Below are 27,298 nucleotides of genomic sequence, written 5' to 3'. Positions count from 1 at the left end.
CTTTCCAATTGGGACATTGACCTATTTCCCTGCCCTCTTCCTAGAATGGAAACATCAGCTCTTCCTGGGTCTCTCCCAGCATTCAGGCAGGAACTCCAGCACTAGCTCTCTGGCATCTCCAGCTTGCCAACTCACCCTGCAGACCTTGGGACTTGTCAGCCTCCAACATCGCAGGAGTCATGCCCCTAGAATCAATCTGTTTCTACGTGTATACATATATCCTGTTGGTCCTGCTTCTCCGGAAGACCCTTATACAGTGTTTCTTCTTCAGTGGTTAGGAAAAGAACAAGGTTTGGTGAGGCCAGAGCAAAATTTCCTACCCCAGGTGACCAAAGTAAAGTGTCAGAGCCAAACCTGGGGCTGGATGAGTGAGTGAGTTCCCAATACTGGAAGTCAAGCATGCCAGGAAGGAGACAGAGACAAGGTAGGGTCTGGGGTCAATCTCCATGGGTCCTCTCCACCTGGGCTCCATTCCTCTTTCTCTGCTTTTAGTACCCCAATTTCATTCTGAGGACCACCCCCTCCCACGTTCAGGCTGTGTGGTTTGAGCTGGGCTGGGCCAACCCTCAGGGTGAGCACCCATACATGCCCAGCCAGGCAAATTGCCACGTCCTGCTGGGCCAGTGACTGGTTCACACCAGCAAGTCAGTCCTGAGGCTTTTGCTGGAACTGTCCTGAAAATAAAGGTCTTCTTTGCTCTGAGGTTGTTCAGCATGAAAGTGAAAATCTAGGGTTGCAGCAGCTGTGTAGACTGAGAATCAAGAACACGGAGCCAGAAGCAGTGGCTCATTCTGTAATCCCAGAGACTTGGTAGGCTGAGGTGAGAGGATCCCTTAAACCCAGGAGTCGGAGGCCTCAGCGAGCTATGATCGAATGACTGCACTCCAGCATGGGTGACAGAGTGAGACCTTGTGTCAAAAAAAAATTCATAAAAAGCTTTTCAAAGAACACAAAAAGGAAAGGAGCATTGAAAGATAAAGCAGAGCTGACTCCTGACACCACTGGCCAATCTCCTGGATCCAGCGCTTCCTGAAGACAGACGTATCTCTAAGTGTCTCATTACACAAATCAATAAAGTCCTGACAAATACAGAGTCCAGAGCTCAGAGAACAAAAATAGAAACAGGGCTGGATTGAAGCAAAGGGTAGAAGTGAGGAGAAAAGTCAGGGAGGAGCCAGTCCTGAGGGATGACCTTGAGTGGGTAGGGGCTTGGAGGGGAGGGTTGGAACATGGACTGTCTTCCCAGAGTCTCAGGATGCCCAATATCCAACTTCCTAGAGTAACACAGCCTTCAGGGAATACACTCTGCCTCTTTTCCCAGAAAGTGACCTCTCGTAACTAAGTTTCTACCTGCCCTTCTGGAAGTTCTGCATGCAGGTATCATTAGGTATCATTAGCGCCTCGGAGCCAACCCCGGACAGGAGACTAAAGCTGCTGTATTTGTTACTCAAATGCCAGAGGCACTCATTATCCCCAGTGAACTTTACAGAAAACATGCTGTGTGTCATTCTTCCTCATCCTCCTCCCTCCTGCCCCATCTCCTCACCCAGCCTCTATATCTACACCCTCTGAGCTTCGGCAGCCAGACTGCTTAAATGTCTCTTAAACCCACCCACGCTTCTCTCCATCCCCACCACCTCCCCCAGTCCAAACTCCATCATCCCTCCCTGGACCATGTCAAGACCCTCACACACAATTTTATTCAAAGCAGAGGGACTGGGACCGTACACAAGGGGCCCAAAAACTCTCCAGTTCAAGAGCTCTGAGCTAGGAAACCTGACTTTATTCTTGGCCCAAATTGGTCCTGGGAGTGGACAGTCTGGCTCCTCGGCAGTGAGCAGCTCTAAGCAGGGAGACGGGTGAATACGTGCAGACCAGTGGCTCCCAGCAGGAGGAGGGAGTCATACTGCATTGGGCTGGAGCCCCACACAGACTCTGGGAGGACACATTGCCCTCCACTTCCCCAGCAGAAGGTTTGAACATGAGGCTGGTTTACAGGGCAGGACATCTGCCCTTTTGTTTTGCTTTGTTTTGTTTTGTTTTGTTTTGTTTTGTTTTAACAAGAACGGGATCTTGCTGTGTTGCATAGGCAGGTCTTGAACTACTGAGCTCAAACGATCTTCCTGCCTGTGCCTCCCTAAGTGCTGGGATTACAGGTGTGAGCCACCACTCCTGACTTCATCTGCCTATTTCAATCTGCAAGAGGCTTAATATGGGGACTGAAACAAACCCCTACCTCAGCCCCACCACCCTCACACACACACACACACAGCTGCTCATTTCCCAGTGCTGGTGCAGTGTACAGGGTCCCAGGTCATCAACATCCAGCTCTGGGTGTGGGGAGGGGACAAAAGGACCTGAAATTGCAGGTTGGGAAGAGAGTGGAAAGGGCAGGTGAGCTCTAAGGAGGAAGAGGTTGGGCTGGCCCATCTCGGGGATGTGTAGGCTGGGTCTGCAATGTTCATAGACAGCCTAGCCCTGAGACCACAGAGGAGAAAGGGATTGAAAGGAAAATCAGATCCTGCAGGGAGACCACATTTCTCCAGGTCAGATGCCCGAAAAGGAGAAAGCTCTCAGCATCTGCCCATCTAGAGAGTCTCAGGTATCTCTGCCTCCAGCCACACCCTAAGTAAAGGCTCCTCCTCTCTGAGAACCTGAGGATTCCTGTGCCTCCTCACGCTTCAGGATGTGAATGTTTGGAACCCTGGTTGGAAGGTCTGGAGTGAAGTGTTCCTCCACCATCCCACAGCAGAAAGAGCTTCCTTTCTAGGCAAAATAGCCTTAGCTCCAATGCCAGGACCAAGAGAATATAGCACCTGAGTCTTTAGAACCTGCAAAACCCACTTTCTCTGACAGTCAATTTCTTTGGCTGAGGAAAAGCCATGAAAAAAGGCTGATCTGGTACAGCTAGTCCAGCTGAATGTGAGCCTATGTATGTGTACACCCTGTGTGGTGGGCAGCCTCTGAGATGGCCCCCAATGATCCCCCCTCTCCTTTCACACTTCATGTAATCCCCTCTCCTTTCTCCTTGAGTGTGGGCTGGATCTAGTGACTTTTTTCTAACAAATATGGCAAAAATAATGGATGTCACTTTTGCAATAATGTTACAAAAATACCATTGCCTCTCTCTCTCTCTCTCTCTCTCTCACTTTCTCTCTTTTTCTCTGTCTCACTCTGCCACATTGTAAGCCATGTTGTAAGCTTGCCATGTGGAAAATCCCACATGGCAAGGAATTGAGGAAGACCCCCCCCCCCACAACAAATCACCATCAAGGAACAGAATCGTGACAACAACCTGTGAGTGGTGGAAGTGGATACTTCCTCAGTTGAGTCTTCAGATGAGGCTGCAGCCCCAATAATATGACAGTAACCTCATGAAAGACCTTGAGCCAAAGACATTCAGCTAAGCCATGCCCTGATTCCTGACTCACAGAAACTGTGAGATAATAAATGTTTGTGTGTTAAGCTTCTAAATTTTGGAGTAATTTGTAACAGCAACAGATAACTAACTAATACTTTCAGTACACAGAGTCATCAATCCTATGTGTATGCCTATGGTATATGCTTTTGCTGTGTGTGTACATCATCTGTGTGTATGCTGAGTATTCAGTTAGTAATGAGTTACGCACTGCCACAATAATGCTGCAATAACAAATCACCCCAACACTCAAGAGACTTAAAAACAACTGTTGCCGGGCGCGGTGGCTCACGCCTGTAATCCCAGCACTTTGGGAGGCCGAGGCGGGCGGATCACAAGGTCAGGAGATCGAGACCACGGTGAAACCCCGTCTCTACTAAAAATACAAAAAAAAATTAGCCGGGCGCGGTTGTGGGCGCCTGTAGTCCCAGCTACTCGGGAGGCTGAGGCAGGAGAATGGCGTGAACCCGGGAGGCGGAGCTTGCAGTGAGCCGAGATCGCGCCACTGCACTCCAGCCTGGGCGACAGAGCGAGACTCCGTCTCAAAAAAAAAAAAAAAAAAACAACAACAACAACAAAAAAAAAACAACTGTTATTGCTCACAGGTCTGTGAGTCAGCAGGGCTCACACATGTATCTGTGGTCAGCTAAAGGTTAGGAAGGGCAGCTCTGCTGGTCTTGGCTGGACTCTCTCATGTGTTTGCAAGTCAGTTGGCTATAAGATGGTATAGGACGACTGCAGCCAGGATAACTGGGCTGTTCTCCCCCTAGTCTCTAATGGTCCCTCATCCTCCAGCAGCCTAGCTCAGCCTTGTTCATGTGCAGCTGGGCACAGTTCTAAGAGAGCTAGTGGAAGCTGCCAGCTGTCTTGAAGCCTAGGCTCAGAATCGACTCATCGTCCCTTCCACTTCATTCTATTGCCCAAAGCAAGTTTCAAGTCCAGCCCAGGTCAAGAGGGTAGGGGAATAGACTTTATCTTCTATTAGGAGTAACTGCAAAGTCACATTGAAAGGGCAAGGATTCAGGCAGGAACAAAGGAGTGGGGACATTTTTGCAATCTACCCCAGCTACTAAAATGTGCAGTGTGCATATCTTGCATACTATCCAAACCCTATGCCTTCCTCTCAGGTGTCTCTGGCTTAGGTCAGCACCCTGATTTTACAGTCTATTTTTTGGTTCTCATGACAATGTGTACAATGTTCACAGGCAGGCATGCTCAGAAGTTGGCTACACATGTGCTCAGGCCCTACACATAGAGCCCCATGAAGACAGACACATTTGATAGCTACATATTCAACGTGTTCCCGCCCAGCTTTTCCTTGCTTTGTCTACAATGTGCACACACAGCCACATGTTATCACATGAGTGCACGCAAGCAGACACACCTAGGCTGACTAGTCTAGTCAAAGTGTGCCCACACATTCAGACATATGCAGACGTGTGCACATACCGTTTTAGGAGCTGTACACAATGAGCACACAACAACCACAGACACACTCACAGGATTGTGGCTCTGGACAGAGCCACTCTGAGAGGTCTGCTTGCTATGTGTGCACATTCCCACACCCCAAACCCACATGCACATGCAATTCCAGGTCGGTAACTCCGGATCAGTGTGTGAATCCACAAACAGAACCACTCGGGAACTGTTGAATTCGTCTCCATTGGGCGGTTTTCTGCTTCCAGAAAGATAAATGTCCTCCTCTCAAAGATGAGCTTCCAGCCCTACAAATCACTGCTCCTCTGCTCCTGCACCCTCCCACCCCCCGACCCTCCCCCATTACTCATCCAAAGGAAAATGCAAAGAGTAATAATAATTAGACAGGGACAAATCACTGGGCTGAGTTGGGGATGGCTCCACTCAATCCAGGGCCGTTTCCCTGGCAACCAGGGGAGGTGCTGGGAGGCAGGTGGTCCTGGGAGGCCCACTAGAGGTGGGTGCGGAGAGTGCAGCCCAAGGCTCAGCCCCTCCTCCATGTCCAGCAGAAGTTTAAATAACCCCCAATTCTAGGGAACTAGGCAAGTCCAACCCCAATCCCAGGAACACCCACAAATTTTGCTCTAGAAGCTCACATGCAGTGAAAAGGAGATTGATGACAATCTGCCTTGTCTTATATTCCACGCTAAATGGTGCAAAGCTTATCATATTTTTGCAAAAACTTATCTTTTAATTTAAAAAGTTAAAATTTCTGAGGCTGAGCGCGGTGGCTCATGCCTGTAATCCTAGCACTTTGGGCGGCCAAAGCGGGCAGATCACTGAGGTCAGGAGTTCAAGACCAGCCTGACCAACATGGCAAAACTCCGTCTCTACTAAAAATACAAAAATCAGCCAGGTGTGGTGGTGGGCGCCTGTAATCCCAGCTATCTGGGAGGCTGAGGCAGGAGAATTGCTTGAACCTGGGAGGTGGAGGTTGCAGTAAGCAGAAATCTCGCCACTGCACTCCAGCCTGAGAAACAGAGCGAGACGCCATCTCAAAAAAAACAAAAACAGCTAAAATTTCTAGAGCAAATATGTTATTCATAAATACTATTACAAGTACTTGTTTTAAAAATTTTAAATAAGGCCGGGCACAGTGGCTCATGACTGTAATCCCAGAGCTTTGGGAGGCCAAGGTGGGAGGATCACTTGAGACCAGGAGTTCAAGACCAGCCTGGGAAACATAGCAAGACCCTGTCTTTACAAAAAATAAATAAATAAAAATTAGCCAGGTGTGGTGGGGTGGCTCATGTCTATAAGTGGCTCATATCTATAGTCCCAGCTATGTGGGAGGCTGAGGCAGGAGGACTGCTTGAGCCTAGGCGTTTGAAGTTGCAATGAGCTATGATTCCACAACTGTACTCCAATCTGGCAACAGAGCAAGGCCCTGTCTCAAAAAAATTTTTTTTCAATGATATAAAGTAAGTATTTTTAAAAAGTGAAAGTTTTTCTCCTGTAGGCCCAGCTCTACTCCAGTGAGGTGGCACCATTAGCCATCTCTAGAACTTTCTTTTTTTCTTTCTTTTTTTTTTTTTTTTTTTGTTGTTGTTGTTGTTTGTTTGTTTTGTTTCCCTGATACGGAGTTCCGCTCTTGGCACTCCAGGCTGGAGTGCAATGGCGTGATCTTGGCTCACTGCAACCTCCGCCTCCCAGGTTCGATTCTCCTGCCTCAGCCTCCCGAGTGGCTGGAACTACAGGCACACACCACCATGCCTGGCTAGTTTTTTGTATTTTTAGTAAAGATAGGGTTTCACCATTTTGGCCAGGCTGGGTCTCGAACTCCTGACTTCAACTGATCCACCCTCCTCGGCCTCCCAAAGTGCTGGGATTACAGGCATGAGCCACCGTGCCTGGCCAGCCAACTCTAGAACTTTCTATGGCACATTCAAAATAGAGACACACCTAGCAAAGTGATAATAGATCTAACTCTTACATAGCACTTACTATATGCCAGGCACAGTTCTAAGCACTTTCTATCCATTAGCTCATTTAATGCTCAAAATAACTCTGTAAGACAGATATTGTCATATCCCCACTTTTCAGATAGAGAGCTGAGGCACAGAGAGGTTAGGTAACTTACCCAGGGGTCCACAGCCAGTGAATAGCAAATCCGGGATCCAAACCCAGGCAGCCTGGCCCAGAACCCAAACTCATCTCCCACACTCTGCTGTCTGTGATCATCCCTAAGATGCTGAGGTCCATCTTGTTTCATGCTTTTCTTTATAGAAACCTCGATTCCCTGAGGCAACAGACCTGAAGGGCCTGGGAGGGGAAGGGTTCCAAGGCTTGTTAAAGAGGAGGGGGTGGGGTGGGGGCCAGATGGGGAGGTGGGGGAGCTGCAAGCCAGGGACGCTGAGCTGCACTCCTCCATGGCATCCAGGAGGGCCGTGGGGTGCTAGGGGAGGCCTGTATTGACTGCCACAATGTCAGAGCCTCGTGAAGAGCCCCTTGCCCTGGCTGGGCACAGAGGAAGTGCAGCTGCCCAGCTTCAGATAGGTCATGTGGTTCAGGGTCACCCGGAGAGGCCATCTGGATGGAAAATAAGCCTCTCCTCCCATGTTGCTGGGCCGTGTTGGCCTTGGGGGGGGGTTTCCTACGTTTCCAGCAGAGAAAGGACAGCCCCCAGAAGGACTGGCAGATGCTGGGAGCAGCCAGGCCGTGTACTGAGTTGTTCTTCGTGGGCGCCCCAACCTGCACCCATTCTCTTCCCCTCTTAGCCCTGCTCTGCTCCCCGGGCTGACCTCAGAAGGCAGCACCCCTGAACCCCGTCAGCCTTGGCTCCTGGCTGAGTCCAGCCAGCGGGAGGCCACCCAGGGGTGGGTGGAAAGACAGGGAAGAGGATCTGTTCTCTGGTCCCTTCTCTGCCTGCCCTCAGTTTGGCTCTTCCCTCTGGCTCCTGCAGCCTCAACAAGAGCAATCACGCCCCCAAGAGAGTGACCACTGGTTCTCGGGGAGTCATAACCTTACATATTGCAATAATTTGTCACCCTCCAAAGAGCCACAGCACAGGACCAGGCACAGTGGCTCATGTCTGTAATCCTAGCACTTTGGGAGGCAGAGGCAGGAGGATCGCTTGAGGTCAGGAGTTCGAGACCAGCCTGGCCAACATGGTGAAACCCTGTCTCTACTAAAAATATAAAAATTAGCCAGACATAATGACACATGCCTGTAGTCCCAGCTACTTGGGAGGCTGAGGCAGGAGAATCACTTGAACCCAGGAGGTGGAGGTTTCAGTGAGCCAAGATGGAGCCATTGCACTCCAGCCTGGGCGACAGATCAAAAGGAAGAGACAATGAGGGGAAAAAATGCCTTAAAAGGTTCCTTGCTGGGAGAGGCTGTGTTAGTTTCCTAGGATGACCATAACAAAGTATTACACACTTGGGTGGCTTCCTCTCACAGTTCTGGAAGCCAAAAGTCAGGAATCAAGGTGTCTGTTGGGCCATGCTTCTTTAGAAGGCTCTTGGGACACAGCCTTCCACACCTCATCCAGCTCTGCATGGTCACTGGTAATCCTGGGGCTCCTCAGCTTGCAGCAGCATCACTCCAATCTCTACCTCCAGCTTCACGTGGCCTCCTTCCCTGTGTCTGTGTCCACATTTCCTTTTCTTACGGGGACACCAGTCATCAGAAGGCTCACCCTAATCCAGTATGACCTTTGTTATGGACAGAATGTTTCCCACCAAAATTCATACATTGAAGCCCTAATCCCCAAAGTGAGGTACTGGGAGATAATAATTAGGTCTAGATTAGGTTATGAAGGTAGGACCCTTACTATGAGATTAATGCCCTTATAAGAAGAGGAACATAGAGCTCTCTCTCCCTCCCCACCAACACATCAAGGAAAGACCACGTGAGGTCACAGCGAGAAGGTGGCTGTCTACAACCCAGGAAGTGTGCCCACAGCAGGCACCAAATCTGCACCAGCGCCTTGATCTTGGACCTCCAAGCCTCCAGAACTGTAAGCAAGAAATGCCCGAGGTCTAAGCCTCCCAGTCTACGATATTTTGCTCTTGCAGCCTGAGCTAAGACAGATCTCATCTTAACTTGATTACATCTGCTAAGACCCTATTTCTAAATAAGGTCACATTCACAGATATTGGAGGTTAGGACTTGGACATATGTTGGATGGTGACACAATTCAACCCGCAACAGGGTGTCATAATGAAAAACAGGTTGAGGCCAGGCATGGTGGCTCATGCCTATAATCCCAGCACTTTGGGAGGCTGAGGTGGGTGGATCACTAGAGGTTAGGAGTTCAAGACCAGCCTAGCCAACATGGTGAAGCCCCATCTGTACTAAAAATACAAAAATTAGCCAGAAATGGTGGCGGGTGCCTGTAATCCCAGCTACCCTGTAGCTGAGGCGCAAGAATCGCTTGAACCTGGGAGGCGGAGGCTGCAGTCAGCCAAGATCACGCCACTTCACTGCAGAGTAAGACTCTGTCTCAGGAAGGAAGGAAGGAAGGAGGGAGGGAGGGAGGGAGGGAGGGAGGGAGGGAGGGAGGGAGGGAAAGAGAGAGAGAGAGGAAGGAAGGAAGGAGAGAGAGAGAGAGAAAGAGAGAGAAAGAGGAAGGAAGGAAGGAAGGAAGGAAGGAAGGAAGGAAGGAAGGAAGGAAGGAAGGAAGGAAGGAAGGAAGGAAGGAAGGAAGGAAAGGAGGGAGGGAGGGAGGGAGGGAGGGAGGGAGGGAGGGAGAGAGAGAAAGATGGGTTGAGAAACACTGATGTGTGCTGACAGCCCAGGCAGGGACCTCCACTTTCCCCTCTTCTCTTCCTGTCCCTTCAGCCCCAGAGGCAGCAACAGCTTCCTGCTGCCCTAGGGCCTGGGTGTGTCTCAGCATTTCTTATTGGTCTCTTTCATCCTGCCCACCCTTGTATAAATAATCTCTTCATTAAATTCTCTTAAATAGAACCCTAGCATTGTTATAAGCATTTTGTGTACATCTCTTTCCTACCAGAATCTTGACTGATTCATTTTGATTTCAAAAAATAACGATGTCTGTTATGGAGGACTAGGGAAAAAATAACGATAGGGCACACTGAGAACTCTGACGCTGCAGGTGGAGCTGTAAATCGGTACAACCACTCTGGAAGACAGTCTGGCAGTGTCTAGTCCAGCTGAAGACATGGAAATTCTTCAGCCAAAGTTTCCTCTCCTGGATATTTATCTCCTGGTTTCCTCTCCTAGAGAAATGTGGGCCCAGGTATTTCAGGAGATATGTAATAAGAATGCTTCAACCATCGGTCGGGCATGGTGGCGCACGCCTATAATCCCAGCACTTTGGGAGGCCAAGGCAGGTGGATCACTTGAGGTCAGGAGTTTGAGACCAGCCTGGCCAACATGGTGAAACCCCATCTCTACTAAAAACAAAACAAAACAAAACCAAAAAATTAACGAGGCATGTTGACACCCACTTGTAGTCCCAGCTACTCAGGAGGCTGAATTAGGAGAATTGCTTGAACCCAGGAGGCAGAGGTTACAGTGAGCCAAGATGGGGCCACTGCACTCCAGCCTGGGTGACAGAGTGAGACCCTGTCTCAATAAAAAGAATGCTTAGGACAAATACCTAATGCATGCGGGGCTTAAAACCTAGATGACAGTTTGACAGGTGCAGCAAACCACCATGGCACATGTATACCCATGTAACAAACCTGCACGTTCTGCACATGCATCCCAGAACTTAAAGTAAAATAAAAAGAAAGAAAGAATGCTTCAGCCAGCATTGTTTGCAACAGCCAAAACCTAGAAACAATCCAGAATTATAGCCATTGCATTATTATTATTATAGCCATACAATGGAATAATATTCAGCAAGAAAAATGAACTTCAGCTGCATACAACAACATGAATGGCTCCCCCAAAAACATAATGTTAAGTGAAAAAGGTAAGGCACAAAAGAACATGTGTGATGAGTTCACTTAGATAAAATTCAAAACAGACCAAACTTAACTATGTTGTTCAGGGATACATACTTAGGAGAGGAAAATTACAAAGAAAAGCAAGGATTCTACCTGGGTTTTCTTACTTTTCTACTTAAATTTCTGACAAGTACCCTTTATAAGTGTCAAGGTCATGAAAATACAAGAATAGACTAAGAAACAGCCATGGATGGATGAAACTATGGAGAAATGATAACTAAATCCAATATGGGATCCTGGAGTGGATCCCGGAACAGAAAGAGAACACTCATGGGAAACTGGCGACATCCATAAAGTCCGTAGTTCAGTAAATAGTGTTGGACCAGTGTCAATCTCTGAGTTTTTATGAACATGCTGTGGTTATGTAAGATGTTTCCATTAGGGGAAGGCAAGTGAAGGGTATGTGAGTATACAAAGGACATACAGGAATTCTCTGTTTTATTGTTGCAACTCTTATATCAATCTAAAATTATTCAAAATAAAATGATTTTTTAAAAGCAATGATTGTTACTATAAATGAAGAACAGTTACCTCTTGAGGGAATTAATTGGGGAGGGCACATGGAGGGGCTTAGCACTGTTCAATGTCTAGGCCTGGGTGGTGGAGACGTGGGTGTTTGTTTTGTAAGTTTAAACTAGACATCTCTGTTTTATGCACTTTTCTGTATATTAGTTATCTCTCAAAATTTTTAACATGTTAAAAATAGACGAAGGCTGGGTGCAGTGGCTCATGCCTGTAATCCCAGGGCTTTGGGAGGCCATGGTGGGTGGATCACCTGAGGTCAGGAGTTCAAGACCAGCCTGACCAACTTGGTGAAACCTCGTCTCTACTAAAAATACAAAAATTAGCTGGGTATGGTGGCAGCCGTCTGTAATCCCAGCTACTTGGGAGGCTGAGGCAGGAGAATCGCTTGAACCTGGGAGGCGGAGGTTGCAGTGAGCAGAGACCATGCCATTGCACTCCAGCCTGGGCAACACAGCGAGACTCAGGCCCCCTCCAAAAAAAAAAAAAAAATGAAAATGACTATCAGGCACAGCAGACACGTAGATTAGAAAATCACAGTTGTGAAAAGAGGAAAAAGAAGTAAGGAAAGCAAATATAAATCTTTATCTAGTAAAGAGAGAAAAAAGGGAGGGAGCTGGGAGAGAGGTGGCATTTCCTTTACCTCAGATGTCCAGCAAATTCATACCCATTCCATATATATAGGCCTTTTTACACAAACAAGATGCTACCACACACATTATTCTGCTCCCTGCACAATACATCGTGGGCATCTTCCATGTCAGCACATACAGGGAGCAGGGTGCATTCTTCATCCCACTGCACAGCGTGGCATTGTGCGGTTCCGCCATCATTTATGCCCTTGGCCCCCCATTGATGGATACTCAGGTTGTCTCCCGTGTCTCACGATGACACGCCAGGCTGCTGCTACGCACCCGCTTGCACTCCAGCCAGGCACACCTCAGCCAGCGTTTCCACAGACTCAAGACCCCTAAATGGAACACAGGGTCAAAGTCGGAAAGCTGTGGGCAAGTATTGACTGATGTGATCTGGGATATTTATTTTCTGCTCTGTTGCTGGCATTTATTTATTTTTTACTATTTTTATTATGATAATGTATATATAACATAACACTGGTCGTTTTAACTATGAAAAGTACAGTTCATTCAGAGACATTAAATACATGCTTGCTGCTGTGCAACCATCACCACTATCCATCTCCAAGACTTTTTAAATCACCCCAAACAAAACCCTGGACCCGTTAAGCAACAACTCTCCATTTCCCCCTCCCTCCAGCCCTGGTAACCTCTATTCCACTCTCTGTCTCCGTGAATTTGCCTGCTCTATATATTTCATATGAGGAGAACACAAATGGAAAAGTGTTGCATGAGACCCATTGTTTTTTTGGTTTGTTTGTTTAAGACGGAGTTTCACTCTTGTCACCCAGGCTGGAGTGCAGTGGCGTAATCTCGGTTCACTGTAACCTCCGCCTCCCAGGTACAAGTGATTCTCCTGCCTCAACCTCCTGAGTAGCTGGGATTACAGGTGCGCGCCACCATGCCTAGCTAATTTTTGTATTTTAGTAGAGATGGGGTTTCACCATGTTGGCCAGGTTGGTCTCGAACTGCTGACCTCAGGTGATGCATCGGCCTCGGTCTCCTAAAGGGCTGGGATTACAGGTGTGAGCCACCGTGCCCAGCCCCCATTGTTTTTTCTCCCAGAACTCACTCCAATTTAGGCACCTGCCTGGCAGAAGGAGCGATGTGGAGCAGCACCGAGGAGGAAAGTGGGGACGTTCCCAGCTTTGAGGTTCAAGGGGTAAGATGCAGAAGAGTGCTTGTTGAGTGAGTTTTCTTCCTGCAAAAAGGGGATCAAAACAAGGGAAACATTCTAAGCCAGAGGGAGGAGGTCGAGAACAGAGTGGGGAGAAGGAGCTGATGAAGGTCTCTAGGGAAAGGCCGGGTGGGTTACTATGCTGCTCAGGTAGGTGCTGAGTATGGGATGGGGGAGATGGTGCCTTGAATGAGTTTGGGGATCTGAAAGTAGAGGTGACCTGGGCCCCAGCTCCCATCTGCAATCCTCAGCCATGCTAGCAGAGATGGCAGGGGGAGATACGCCGCCACAGGCCACTCTCCTATATATTTACATCTCCAAAGTAGCACGGAGGAAGAGCTGAATGAGTGTGTGCACGGGAGAAGATCAGAAAAGTGAGCTGGGACCCACACCAGAAAGGCTCTCAGTGCTGCACGGTAAGGAGCAAATGGCGCAGAGAACTCAGCGCTGGTCCACAGACACCTTCACCAGCACCATTGTTGCGGTGAGGGGTCACAGCCTAGCAAGGACTCACTACATAAGCAACCCCAAATACAGTGCCCCGCCCCCCAGGAAGCAAGGAAAGTTTCTTTACTAAAGAAAAGCAAAGATCCCCCAGGAAGGAACGTAAGAGAAGAGATCTTAATTGGCTGAAGACCCTCTCAAATGGCAAGTTTATCTTGAATTAGCTAGAATTAATTTTCTACCTTCTGGTGGAAAGGTATGTGTTAGGGAGGGAGAAGGAGGTATTGAGACAAAAACCAAATTCAATCACAGAGTAACTAAAACTGACATTTCTTGTCCACCTGTATTTTACTTTTTTTTTTTTTCTTTTTTTTTTGAGACAGAGTCTTGCTCTGTCACCTAGCCTGGAGTGCAGTGGCGCCATCTCGGCTCACTGCAACCTCTGACTCCCGGGTTCAAGTGATTCTCCTGCCTCAGCCTCCTGAGCAGCTGGGATTACAACCTGTGTCACCATATCCAGCTAATTTTTTTTTTTTTTTTTTTGTAGAAACGGGGTTTCACCATATTGGCCAGGCTGGTCTCGAACTCCTGTCCTCAGGTGACCTGCCCACCTCAGCCTCCCAAAGTGCTGGGATTACAGGCATGAGCCATTGCACCCAGCCACCCACCTGAATTTTAGAGACTAACAAACTCAAAACCACCATGCACATTTTGCATCTTATGTCATTTCCAAGTTGATATATATCAGGGTTGGACCAATTTGTGCTCCCTTAATAAACACATCAGTGTGCCACTTCCCCACACCCACACCCACATTTGGTGCCAACCTGAAAGGTACGCCTTTATTAAAAATAAAATAAAATAGTTCACTTCTTTCTGACTGCACAATCGGTTACATCCACCACTCCATGGTATTATGAATTCTGTCCACAACGGCTCTTGGCACAGAAATGGGAAAAGAATATCACAGCAATTTTAATGAATTTGGAACAGCAAGTTCTTGGCTGGGAAAATAGTGTGGCTTATTGAGGGATGTTGTTCCCTTTGGCGTTGTGAACATCATGTTCAAGGCAATATCCAAATGGAAACGACTCTATCAGAAGAAAGCAGGGAAGGGGTGTGGTGGGGTGGCCTGGAAAGCTCACTGAGGGCAGAACCCAGATGCTGGGGCCCCTAGAGCCCCAAAGATACCTCTGCCTTCCTGGCAGTCAGGCTGTCTTCCTCTTCCTCCTCTTCTCCAACAGACCCATATCCCCACCAACCATTGTCACCATCTCTCAGGCCCCTGGACAGCATCCTGGACATCAGCTCTAAGTCCTCTGTCACCTCTCTAAACATTTACCTCTTTCTTTGCACCAGCGCATAGATTCTCAGGGCTGGAGGGAGACTCACAAATGGTCAAGTTCAACTACACAACAGATGCCAGCTGAAACTCCCTGGTGGCATATCAGTGATGGGGTGCTCACACCTCCCCAGCACAGCCCACTCCATCCCTGAACCCCCTGACCATACAGAGCCCTTTTCCTAAGGACCTAGAAGCTCAGAGGAAAGCCCACATTCTTCCAGGGACACAGAGTGAGTAGGGTCCCTCTTCCACATGACAACTCTCGTTTCTTCGAAGACAGCATCCTACCCCCCAGTATGAGTTCCCCAGGGCTGCTGTACCAAATGGCCACAAGCTTGGTGGTGTCAAACAACAGACATTTCTCCTTCTTACACAGTTCTGAGAAGGAGAGCCATCCAAAATAGAGGTGTGCGCAGGGTTGGTTCCTTCTGGAGGGTCTGAGAAAGAACCTGTCCCATGCCTGTCTCTGAGCTCCTGCAGCCACCTGCAGTCTCTGGCATTCCCGGCTTGCAGCTGCACCTCTCCAGTCTCTGCCTCTGCTTCCGCAGTAGCTTCTCCTGTGTCTATGTCTTTTCCTCTTCTGTGTTTAGGACTCACCCAGATAATCCCAAATGATCTCATCTTAAGATCCTTAGCTTAATTGCATCTGCAAGAACTCCTTTTATCTTTTTCTTTCTTTTCTTTTTTTTTTTTTTTAATTTGAGACGGAGTTTCACCCTGCCACCCAGGCTGGAGTACAACGGCACAATCTCAGCTCACTGCAACCTCCATCTCCCAGGTTTAAGCAATTCTCCTGCCTCAGCCTCCCAAGTAGCTGGGATTACAAGTGTGTACCACCAAGCCTGGCTAATTTTTGTATTTTTAGTAGAGATGGGGTTTCACCATGTTGGCCAGGCTGGTCTCAAACTCCTAACCTCAGGATATCTGCCTGCCTTGGCTTCCCAAAGTGCTGGGATTACAGGTTTGAGCCACCGTGCCTGGCCATTCCTTTTTTTTTTTTTTTAAAAAAAAAAAAAAAAAAGCTACATTCGCAAGTTCTCAGTGGACATATCTTTTGGGGCAACATCATTCAACTTAATGCACCCCCTAAGTTTTTTATTCTTCCGACAGAATGGTCTCGGTCCTTCTGCCATTCCTCAGATGATGAAATGTCAAGGCTGCTCTATTCCCATTGGTACTGATATGATGCACCTAATTGCTCCAAATACCAGCAGACATACCTCCATCTCTTCCACCAAAATGTCACACAAACACTTGCCAAGAGCCAGCTGAAGTTTCAAAACAATCTTTATCAAATTTCCTTGAACTACGAGGAGCAGCATTAAGAAAAGACAGCACTCAGGCCCACTTAGTTCTGCCATGAACTGTGGTGAGGTTTTCTGCTACTCTGAGCCTCGGTTTGCTTGTCTGAAACATGGGGACAATCATACCCAACTCATATATCAATGCTCCGAGCTCTCGAATAATCTCGTCTCACCTTAGGCTTCAGATTCCTCTTAGCAAAGCCCTTCCCAGTTCACACTCCCTGTATTATCCCCACCCCACTGTCTCTGCCCTTTCAAGACCCTTAGCCCCCTCCTGGGCTATAGCTGCTGTAGTGTCCTGGTTATGGTGCTACTGATTGAAGAAACAGAGGCCCAGGCAAGCTCATACTCACAAACAGAGGCTGGTCCAAGACCAGCAAACAAAGCACAGACGGCCTCATGGCCCAATGTAACTGCCTTCACCCCTACACCTACACCAATGCTTCCCAATCTTCTTCACGTTATGGCAAACAGAGAATGTGATAAAATCCTTAAGGTTCACTGGGTACACAAATGAAGCTGTTCTGGTCCAAAGGTCCCAGCCTGGGGGCTCCACCCGGGCCAGACCTCCCCAGCCTTTCACCAAGGGCAGAGGGGATCTGTACCCCAGCATCTTTGGAACCCATCTGCCGTCCACTTTCAGGGCAAACATAGTGACCTGAGTGTCTGTGTCACCCAGTCCTCCAGAGGAGGAACTCGATTGGTCCTTTGCCAGCCTTGGACCTGAGTGCCCCCTCCCAGAGAGATTTCCCCAAAATTGACTGAGAGCCAGCACAACAGAAAGAGTTAAGGAGTCAACTTAAGATGTGAAATTAGCATGTCTACCAGTGCCTACAGTTTCTGAGCTTTTTGTTTTTTTGTTGAGACAGGGTCTCTCGCTCTGTCATCCAGGCTGGAGTGCAGCAACGTGATCATAGCTCACTGCAGCCTCAAACTTCTGAGCTCAAGTGATCCTCCCGCCTCAGGTTCCCAAACTGCGGTGATGACAGGCATGAGCCACCGTACCTGGCCAGTTGCTAGGATTATCACTGCTGCTCTTCCTTAAGGAAGAAGGCGAGGGAAGTAAATGGCAGAGACATCGAAGACAACACGCTGGATGCAGAATTCAGACATTGAAGAGGACAAGAGAAGATGTTTCTTCTTGGTCACTCTCACAACAGTTTCATTGGTCCTGAGGGCGGAGGAGTAGGGAATTACTACCAGAACAAGGAAGTTTACAGCTTCTGGTTTTCATAGTATACACCATGCTTAGGATACAGTCATTATGTTGAGCACCCACTAAGCCTTGGGCACTTTGCATGCATTATCCCCTCCCCCATATCAACCTCTCCTAGACCCAATACAGGTCACTGAGGGTACAACCCTGAGCAAGGGAGGCCAGCCCTGCCCTCTGAGAGTTTTGCCTCTCGGGGAGCAGACCAAAAGGAGCAAATAAGCACATTGATAAGGCTGATATGGATTAAATGGCTGTATCATGTATTGTTATCTATATTGTACACTATATATTACTTATTTTTATATATATAGTTAGCATCCATGCAGCTAAAAATAATAACATAATAAAGCAGAGCAAGAGTATTGAGAATGCAAGGGATATTATTTTAGGTAAGATAGCAGGAAAGACCCCTCTGAGGAAAGGATATTTGAACAGAGATCTAAAGGAGTGAAAGTGGGAGCCAAAGAGAGATCTGCAGGGAGAGCATGCCAGGTAGAGGGAACAGCAAATACAAAGGATCAGATTAGAATGTGCAGAAGAATTACTCAAGACAGTTTTTTAAATGCAGATCCCTTGGCTCCTAGACTCAGAGATTCTGGTTCAGTAGATCTGGGAGGGACCCAGGAATCTCCATTTTTATATCTCTCCAGTGATTCTGGTGCAGATGGTCCAATGACCATATTTTAAGAAAATACAGTTTTATATTTTTCCCATGGTTTCGATCCTTGATCATTCTCAAAGACTCTGTTCTGTGCTTTTACAAAATCGAAAAGCTTTGGGGATTTAAGGTCTACACACCCTGAAGTCAGAGCCTGGTAGATCCTCCCAGCCCCTTCCGATGCATCCATGCGCCCTTCAGCAATCAAGAGGAAAGATGATGCCCAGCCGGGGGATCTGGGAGGAGGGATCTTGGGGCTAGATGGACTGTAACTGCTGGTGGGTGAAGGGTCTGAATGGTGTGCAAGCCAAATGCTCTGCCCCTCTCCTCAGGGCTCTACTTACCTATCTTGGGGCAAGATACAGGGATGGTAAATGTTCCTCCATTGGTCTACCGGTCTGACCCCCTAGCTTCCCCACTGTGCTCTGGAATAATGGCCGAGGCAGTCTGGGCTCTGGAGTCAGAGGGCTGGGTTCAAATTCCAGTTCCACCTCCTGTAAGCCACCTGACATAAGCCAGTGATTAAGCCTCTGAGCTCCAATGAATTCATCCAAAAAATGGAAATAAAGTAGTATCCATACCTTTGAGTTAGTATATGACACATGGAAAAGCTCTTAATAAAACCCCTCATCTGCAAAAGCATTCCAATAAAATTTCATTCTCAATGTGAATGGCGTAACTATTAAATCAAAATAAATTCAGTGTATGCACAAGCCCAGTCTAATATGGTAGCACATTTAACAAAACACAGTCCAACAACCAGAAAGTGACCGGGAGTCATTCTAGTCTTTACTTGGATTCCTGAAAGAATGTCAAAGGATGTCATTACCCAACACAGTTCTTAAAATTCTATTTGCAGCCAGGCGTGGTGGCTCATGCCTGTAATGCCAGCACTTTGGGAGATCGAGGTGGGTGGATCATCTGAGGTCAGGAGTTCAAGACCAGCCTGACCAATATGGTGAAACCCTATCTCTACTAAAAATATAAAAATTAGCGGGGTGTGGCAGCATGAGACTGTAGTCCCAGCTACTCTGGAGGCTGAGACAGCAGAATTGCTTGAACTCAGGAGGCGAAGGTTGCAGTGAGCTGAGATCATGCCACTACACTCCAGCCTGGGGAACAGAATGAGACTCCGTCTCAAAAAAAACAAATAAACAAAAATAAAAATTATATTTGCACATCCTTTATTCTCTAATTTTCTCCCCCAACAGCTACCCAGCCACCCCCGAATCCTGCCATTTTCTCTCCCTCAACTCCCAGTCCAAACGCTCTTTAGCTCTTACCATGCCAGCCCTTCACTTTTCCTCTCCCTCCTTCCTGTTCACACCTGCCTCTCTCTGTTGCACAGCTTAGCCTTTCAGATACAGTTTTCCGGTCCCCACTTTTCTGCCTCCCCACTCTGTAATAATCATGACTGTCATTACAAATGTGGTGCCTTTAGGCGCCTATAGGCAGAGAAAGTGGTGATATCAGTGAAACAATGAAGAAAGAGTTTAACCCCCAAGCACACAAGCCCACCCCTCAAAGGCCGATTCTGTGTGCTATGGCACATGCACGTATATGCACACATGCAAGGCACATCTGTGCCCACATGTGTGCCATAGCATATGCATGTGTAAATGCCATGTGATGCAGTACACACATGTATATGCACACATGCAAGGCATATTTGTACACATGTGTGCTGTAGCACATGCATATGTGTGCACAAATGCCATAAGCAAATGTAGGTTGCAGCATGTGCACGGGCATGCAAAGACATGTGCAGGCACATTTGAATGTGTGTGATATAGTGTGCACATATGTGTGTGCACACGCCCTGTGTAAATGGCATGTGCTGTAGGGTAGGCACACATGCCATACAAGCACCAGGGCTCTGTGGTCCAGACCTGGGGCAAACCATGAGTCCCAGGCCAAACAGCAGCCAAGCCAGGCCTCCCCACAGTCTGTCCTCCCTCCCACTTGCCTCAAGAAACAAAGACAGTTTATCAAGAACTCCCCAGTAAGCGGTTTTTTTAAGACCTTCAGCGGCAGCCACCGGGCTGAGCTGAACGTCTCACTTTATTAGTGAGTTTGGCCTTGGGTGTCTGGCTGTTTGATCAATCCTGCCGGGGGTCAGTGATATTTCCTCCCGGCCCCCCCGCCCCTGCCCCTGCCCCTCTGCCGCACCTGATGAACAGCTCGCCCCTGGACCGCTGATCACCTATTGATTTTCCAGCCCGAGGCTACATCTGCCGCCAGCTGCCATCTCCAGCCCTGTCACCGGGACCACTTGGTGACTAACTGATTCTCCGAGCCCCTCCCACCCCCGCCCCTCACTGCACACCCGGCTCCCCGACTCATGGCCCAATCTGCCCTTCCCGCTTTGTCTGTGCCCAGTTTTTACCCTCTCTTTCAGGGCTCAGTGCTGGCACCCAGGACACCAAAATCAAGGTCTTTTCCCAGTGACTCCCCAGCTGACTTTGATGCCCGGCTGCATGACCTTGGACAAGTCACTTTATCTCCTTGTGCCTCAGTTTCCTCATATGTAAAACTGGGGCAATATTGGAACCTACCCATCATGTTTATCAGGCAGCAGTTTCCACAGAGTATTGCGGGTACCCCGGGGTTTCTGAGACCTTTTCATGTGGTTCATAAAAGTCAGAATAATGTTGACAGTAATACTAAGATGTTACTTGTGGGGGTTTTTTGCTCTCAATGAAAGCTTTTTAAAACTCCCAGCAGAATATTACAGGGGATACATGACATGTGATGTCTCAAAAACTTGCAGAAGCAGATACAAAAATCGAACTATCTTCTATTAAGACTGACATTATAGAGATCTGCAAAAATATAAAACAAAGCCACACTTCCTTCTCCTTAAATTTTGTGTGTTGTGAAATATAGTCATTTTTTCACAGGAATATATTATTTATGCTCACATGTAGTGTATTATTGCTATTTTAAATAAATTATAAAGAAATATTATTAAAATTTCTGTTTTGACTCCTAAAATGATCATTAGTGATAGATACAACTCATATGAACAAGAGCTTTGAGAGCCTTGATCATTCTTAGAGTGTAAAGGGTTCCTCAAGCCAAAAAGTTTGAAAACTGCTGGTAGAAGATGCTAGCACTGTGCCTGGTTCATGTGAGCACTCAGTAAATTGCTATGATTTGGAGGTACCATCATTGGGAGTGAGAGTGATTTCTCCAGTCAAGCTGGGGAGAGGATTTGGGGGTGCAGATTTGGGGAGGTTGCCCCTGATTAGGGACATAGTCCCTTTACCCAAATGGCACAAAGGTGAGATCCCCTCTGCCAGCTCCAACCAGCCCCCTCCCCTCGCACTCACTGTCAGCTTAGAGTGTTCAAAGCCATGGCCAAGGGAAAGGAGCACCTGACTGACCTTGGCCCTAGCAGCTGGGATTGGCTGCACCTCGAGATACACCTCCCTCAAAATTGCTCAGAGGGAGGCAGTTGGTGCAAAGAAGGAAGAGGCTGGAGGAGGAGATGTAACAATAGCTACTCCTCGATTAGCCTTACCATGTATCAGGCATCGTTGTAAGCACTTTAGAAAAGTTAAGTCATTTGATCCCTGCAACAATCTTAGATGGTTGTTTAAAAATGTACCCGGGATGATTTTGTTATAATCAGGTATGGGAGGACGATAGACACAGAGTCATCTGCCTGAAGGGAAGATTGTATTACTTACAGTTTCCAAGAGGAGGGGACACCATTCAGGGCCACCTGGGGAAGTGCCAGGTTGGGTCAGGAGGCAGAATGAACAAGGGAAAAGCACGGACAAAAGCCTTTATTGTGGCTTTCATGGGGAAGCAACAGGTGAGGCAAGGTTGGAGGTTTAAATTAAGATTGGCTAGTTTTAATCATCTTAGTTTACAGTCCAGACTATAGTGGTCATTCCTAATTATCTGGTACGTGGCCCTGGAGTGATTTAGGGCAGGGGGAATATTGGCCTGCTGTTTGAGGGTTTTATAAAGGGGATGTTAGGGGATATGGGCTTTGGACAGGTTGGTGTGCATATGAAAGGCAAGTTTGTAGGCCAGGCACGGTGGCTCATGTCTGTAATCTCAGCACTTTGGGACGCCAAGACAGGCGGACGACCTGAGATCAGGAGTTCAAGACCAGCCTGGCCAACATGGTGAAACTTTGTCTCCACTAAAAATACAAAAATTAGCCGGGCATGATGGTGGGTGCCTATAATCCTAGCTACTCGGGAGGCTGAGGCAGGAGAATCACTTGAACCCGGAAGGCGGAAGTTGCAGTGAGCCAAGATCGTGCCATTGCATTCCAGCCTGGGCAACAGACCAAGACTCCATCAAAAAAAAAAAAAAAAAAAAAAAAAAAAAAAAGGCAAACTTGCCGGCAAGTTGTTCACTCTAAGAATTAGCTAGCCTCCCTAGGGGCAGTCCCTCCCTGGGTTCATCAGACTCCAAGATGTCAAAGCATCATAAAACACACAAAAATAAACTATTACTATCTTTATTGTACAGATGAGGAAATTGAGGTAGAAAGCTAAGGGTCATGCCACACAGTTGGTGAGTGGTGGCACCAGGACTTGAACCCAGGCACTGCCATTCCATAGGCCAAGCCCTTCACCACTATGCCACACTGCCTTGTGCCAGGCCTGCTTCCAGACCAGGGGCTGCTCACTGGCTGGTCTCCAATGGACCAGCACCTGGAATGAGATGGGGCCAGGCCTTGAGACTGTGGCCTCATGGTCTTAGCACAGATGGGCACAGCTCTGGGATCAAGCTGTAGCTGCAAGCACCATGCCCTGGGGCAAGGCTCCTTGGTAGGTGCCCGGCCTCCTGTTCCCAGGGCCACTCCCCAGGTACTCTGGCCACTTCAGCCTGCAGGAGGAATGTCTGCAATGAACAAAAATGCAGAAATGGAGTGACCTGGGACAGTCTGGGTATCCCAGTGGCCCCTCAGATTTACTATGGCCCATCTGCTCCTCCTGGTAGGCCCTCGGGTCTGCAAGAGCCCTGATGGTGGAGAGGGGGCTGCGCGGGTGGCCCTCTCCTGGGGCTGGCTTTTGACCCCTCTCCTGCACCCACCCCAACTCCACTCTGAAGGACCCCGGCAAGCCAGGTCAATTATTAGAACTCCATAAAGGTTTGCTGGTGTTATTTGATTTTTGTCGTTGCTTTTTGTTATCATGAACTGGGCCTGTAAAATGGAGAGGTTCATGCCTTTCTTGGTGAAGTGGTCAAGATTTAAAGACGTGGTGGGTACAGTACAGCTTTTTGCAACGTGGACAGAGAAGGAGACACCGTCACGGGAGGTGCGGGGGCTCTTTTCACTCCGAGGCGTTCAGGCCGGGACCGAGCTGCTGGGGGAGTGCCCGGTGGGCAGGCAGTGAGCTCGCACCGGGCAAGATTTGGGTCTGACCCCTCCTCCCTGCACTCACCCCCTCCCTGGGCGACAACAGCACCCGGAGCAGCGCAAGGGCGTCCTCGCTGCGCAAACGCGGGGCTCCAGCGCCGCCTGCCGGTCGCCGTGTGCAGCACCGACCCAGAGATCTCGCCGTGTCTGCCTGCGCTGGGGACGCGCGGGACACCCGGTTCCAGGAATCCCGGTGGGGGTCCAGCCTTGTTGGGCGCAGGGAACGCGGCTCTGCAGGACGGGCCGCCGCCGAGGGCATCGGCAAGCTTCGGGGTGTGGACCCTGCCTGCGCCCGCTGCAACAGTTTTGGGCAACACCGTGGCTTTTTGAGCCTCAGTCACTCCTTGCGGAGGACGAACAGGCTGGGAATTCGTCTTCTCCCACCGCAGCGTCACTGCAACCTCGTTCTCGACGACGTCCCAGCCTCCCTTCTGGTCCAGTCCCACCCCCAACATTCCTCCTACCCTACTCGCTGGACACTTCCCGCAATTCCAAATCCCGGCGTGTGGCTCATCCACGTGAAAACCCTTCAGAGTTCCTGGTTGTCGCATAAAACGTTGCTTTCATATTAAAACGAACATGGACTCTGGGAGGCCGAGGCTGGACGATCCCCTGGGCCCAGGAGTTGAAGGTTACAGTGAGCCATGATCCCCACTGCACTCCAGCCTGGGCAACAAAGCGAGATTCTATGTAAAAAGAAGAAGAAGAAAAAAAAAACCTTAAAAAGTAAATAACACTAACATGGATCAGACAGAATGAAATTGAGAGAATGCGGAGCTGCCCAGCTCAGAGCCACCAAGCCCCTAGGAATCAGGGGAAGGAGGCCCCCAGAACTCCTGGCAAGCCAGCCAAGAGGAGGCCCATTCTCCCAGGGAAACAGCATTGTTAAGGTGGGCTCTGTCTCCAAATCAAGCTCCAGAAACCAGGTCAGGAATTGGGACAGCGCACAGGAGGGATGGCTTGTCTATGCTCCTGCATGTCTGGGCCTCAGCTGACAGTGGTCCCGAAGGCTGGGCCCTGGAAGAGCTGGGCCAGAGGACCCACTTCTGAGATGGCATCATGGACCAGAACCCATGAGTGGCCTCTCCAGCATCCTGGTATCAGGTAGCTGGCTTGCTCTGGTGGCAGGGTCCCAGCAAGCCAGGCAGGAGCTGCATGGCCTTTCATGACTCAGCCTCAGAAGTCACAGCACATCACTTCACACAACCCTGGGTCAAAACAACCAGGAGCCTGGCCAGATTCATGAGAGGGACATAGACCCCACCTCTGCATAGGAGGCACGTCAAAGAATCTATGGGGAGGGGGGGAGGCACGGCACCCTACCATCTATTTTTTTTAAAAGACAGGGTTTCGCTGTGTTGACCAGGCTGACATGCAGTGGTACAACCGATCACAGCTCACTGCAGCCTCAAACTCCTGGGCTCAAGTGACCTTCCCGCCTCAACCTCATGAGTAGCTAGGACTAGAGACACACATACCACACCCGGCTAATTTTTTAAATTATTATTTTTTGTATAGACAGGGCCTATGTTGCCCAGGCTGATCTCAAACTCCTGGCCTCAAGCCATCCTCTGGCCTCAACCTTCCAAAGTGCTAGGATTATAGGCATGAGTCACCATGCCCAGCTCCATCTAGAAACTATGGTTTTGTGGCCTAGGGAAGGTGTCACCTGGATAAGGTATTGCCTATGTTTCACCTCCAAACTCAGGTGCTCCCTCCGGAAATGACACTGGTCCCTCCATCCCCACTGGATGAAAGGTGGCCAAGAGAGACCTCCCTGAACCAGCTGCAACAGCTGGGGGCCATGAGAGGGTGAGGCCATGGAAAGGGGACACTGCAGGAGATGGTCAAAAAAGCAACATGATTTGCCTCAACTGTCATTTCTTAAATCCAGACACTTATAGGGAAGGGAGGGGAAGTGAAGGACACACAGGGAATAATGGGGAGATCAAGGCACTGGGAGAAGAGTTCTTATAGTGCTCTGCCCTTCCATATCTGCTCTGCCAGGTTGTCAGAAGCAAGGAACCAGAAACATGGTCCACCTCCCCTGAGCTCATTGCCAGTTGTGGACAGCAGTGTGGGGACTCACTGCCTCCACGTGGCCAGCAGAGGGCAGCACAGCACTGCTGTGCTGCGTCAGATGCTGGGCAGCTTGGCAGGGCTAGTTCGGAGGACTCAGGACTCAACAGGACCAGACTCAGGACCCTCCACATCCCTGGCTAAGGATGGGCTGCAGCCTGGATGTGGGTCATGTTTTAGCACGTGAGCTCCAGGGAAGCAGGGACTGTGCTGTGTGTGCAGTGGTCTCTGATTTACAAGTGCTTCTGGGTGTGTCTGGTGTCAGTGAATTGTGTTGTGAAGGGCACGAAGGTGTCCATCAGATTGTTCCTGGGTGGTTCTGAGCAGTGTGTCCTGATGCCAACACTCACCTGGTGTCCAGCAGCTCCACGGGCCTTCCACTCACTGCTCCCCCTGAAAATTCCAGTGTCCCGAGCCCCAGGGCCAGGCGGGCCCCACTCCGGGTCTCTGTGCACCCCCACCTACTGACATGGTCCTGCCCTCTGCTCAGATCCTGGTCACCTCTGGCCTCTGCCCGTCTTGAGGGTGGGGCCCTCATCACCACATCTGGTTCTTTCCAGGGGTGACTTCCTATCTCCCTTAAATAAAAGGAGTCCTCTTTGAAGGAGATTCGGGGACCTGCACACCACGGCACCAGGGAGGCTGGGATGGGCATGGAGGGAGGGGCAGCAGGTGCCCTCTGTAACACACACACAGGGAGCAGAGGCTCCTGTTTCCTGAGCAAACCCTGACCCAGCTCCTTTCTGGAATTTTACAATGCAGCTCACTGTAGCACCTGTGCACGTGGAAGGACAGGAGGGAGGGAGGGAGGGAGGCGGGCGGGAGAGAGGGAGGGAAAGAAGGAAGGAAGGAAGAAGGAAGGAGAGAAGGAGGGAGGGAGGGAAGGAAGGAAGGGAGGGAGGGAGGGAGGGAGGGAGGGAGGGAGGGAGGCGGGCGGGAGAGAGGGAGGGAAAGAAGGAAGGAAGGAAGAAGGAAGGAAGGAGGGAAGGAGGGAGGGAAGGAAGGGAGGGAGGGAGGGAGGGAAGGAAGGGAGGGAGGGAGGGAGGGAGGGGAAGAAGGAAGGAAGGAAGAAGGAAGGAGAGAAGGAGGGAGGGAGGGAAGGAAGGAAGGGAGGGAGGGAGGGAGGGAGGGAGGGAGGCGGGTGGGAGAGAGGGAGGGAAAGAAGGAAGGAAGGAAGAAGGAAGGAAGGAGGGAAGGAGGGAGGGAGGGAAGGAAGGGAGGGAGGGAGGGAGGGAGGGGAAGAAGGAAGGAAGGAAGGAAGGAAGGAAGGAAGGAGGGAAGGAGGGAGGGAGGGAGGGAGGGAGGGAGGGAAGGAAGGGAGGGAGGGGAAGAAGGAAGGAAGGAAGGAAGGAAGGAGGGAAGGAGGGAGGGAGGGAGGGAGGGAGGGAGGGAAGGAAGGAAGGGAGGGAGGGAAGGAGGGAAGGAGGGAGGGAGGGAAGGAGGGAGGGAGGGAGGGAGGGGAAGAAGGAAGGAAGGAAGGAGGGAAGGAGGGAGGGAGGGAAGGAGGGAGGGAGGGAGGGAGGGAGGGGAAGGCTGGCTCGCTGGTTTATCACCCCATTGCACTGGTAAGGAAACTGAGTTGAAGAAAAAATGTCTTGCCAAGGGTCACAAAGTTATCTAATTTTGAGTGTGGGGCTTAAACCAGGTCTCCTCCAGACCCAAAAGAGTATATCCTAAATGATCCCATGTGTATGAAATTGTAGAAAAGGCCAAGCTAGCCCAT

At 49.4% G+C, this 27,298-nt stretch overlaps 2 protein-coding genes across 2 annotated transcripts in view; both read right to left on the bottom strand.

The window, feature by feature from the left end:
* The window catches only part of LOC144332162 (uncharacterized), a 402,040-nt gene extending 377,969 nt beyond the window's left edge, over positions 1-24,071 (bottom strand). Inside the window, exons 1-3 of the mRNA XM_077951811.1 lie at positions 23,961-24,071; positions 23,522-23,791; positions 17,242-17,407 (exon numbers count right to left, since the gene is read on the bottom strand). Of these exons, the coding sequence (XP_077807937.1) occupies positions 17,278-17,407; positions 23,522-23,791; positions 23,961-24,010 (450 nt within the window). The 5' untranslated portion in view covers positions 24,011-24,071 and the 3' untranslated portion in view covers positions 17,242-17,277. The remainder of the gene's footprint in view (positions 1-17,241; positions 17,408-23,521; positions 23,792-23,960) is intronic.
* DHX35 (DEAH-box helicase 35) overlaps positions 22,575-27,298 on the bottom strand; it is a 91,742-nt gene continuing 87,018 nt past the window's right edge. The window contains exon 22 of the mRNA XM_028828414.2: positions 22,575-24,182. Within this exon, the coding sequence (XP_028684247.2) occupies positions 24,129-24,182 (54 nt within the window). The 3' untranslated portion in view covers positions 22,575-24,128. The remainder of the gene's footprint in view (positions 24,183-27,298) is intronic.

This window comes from Macaca mulatta, chromosome 10 (assembly GCF_049350105.2).
Source record: "Macaca mulatta isolate MMU2019108-1 chromosome 10, T2T-MMU8v2.0, whole genome shotgun sequence".
In the NCBI taxonomy this organism is placed as follows: Eukaryota; Metazoa; Chordata; class Mammalia; order Primates; family Cercopithecidae; genus Macaca; species Macaca mulatta.
The sequence above is the reverse complement of the archived record's forward strand: the minus strand, read 5'-3'. Positions and strand labels throughout refer to the sequence as shown.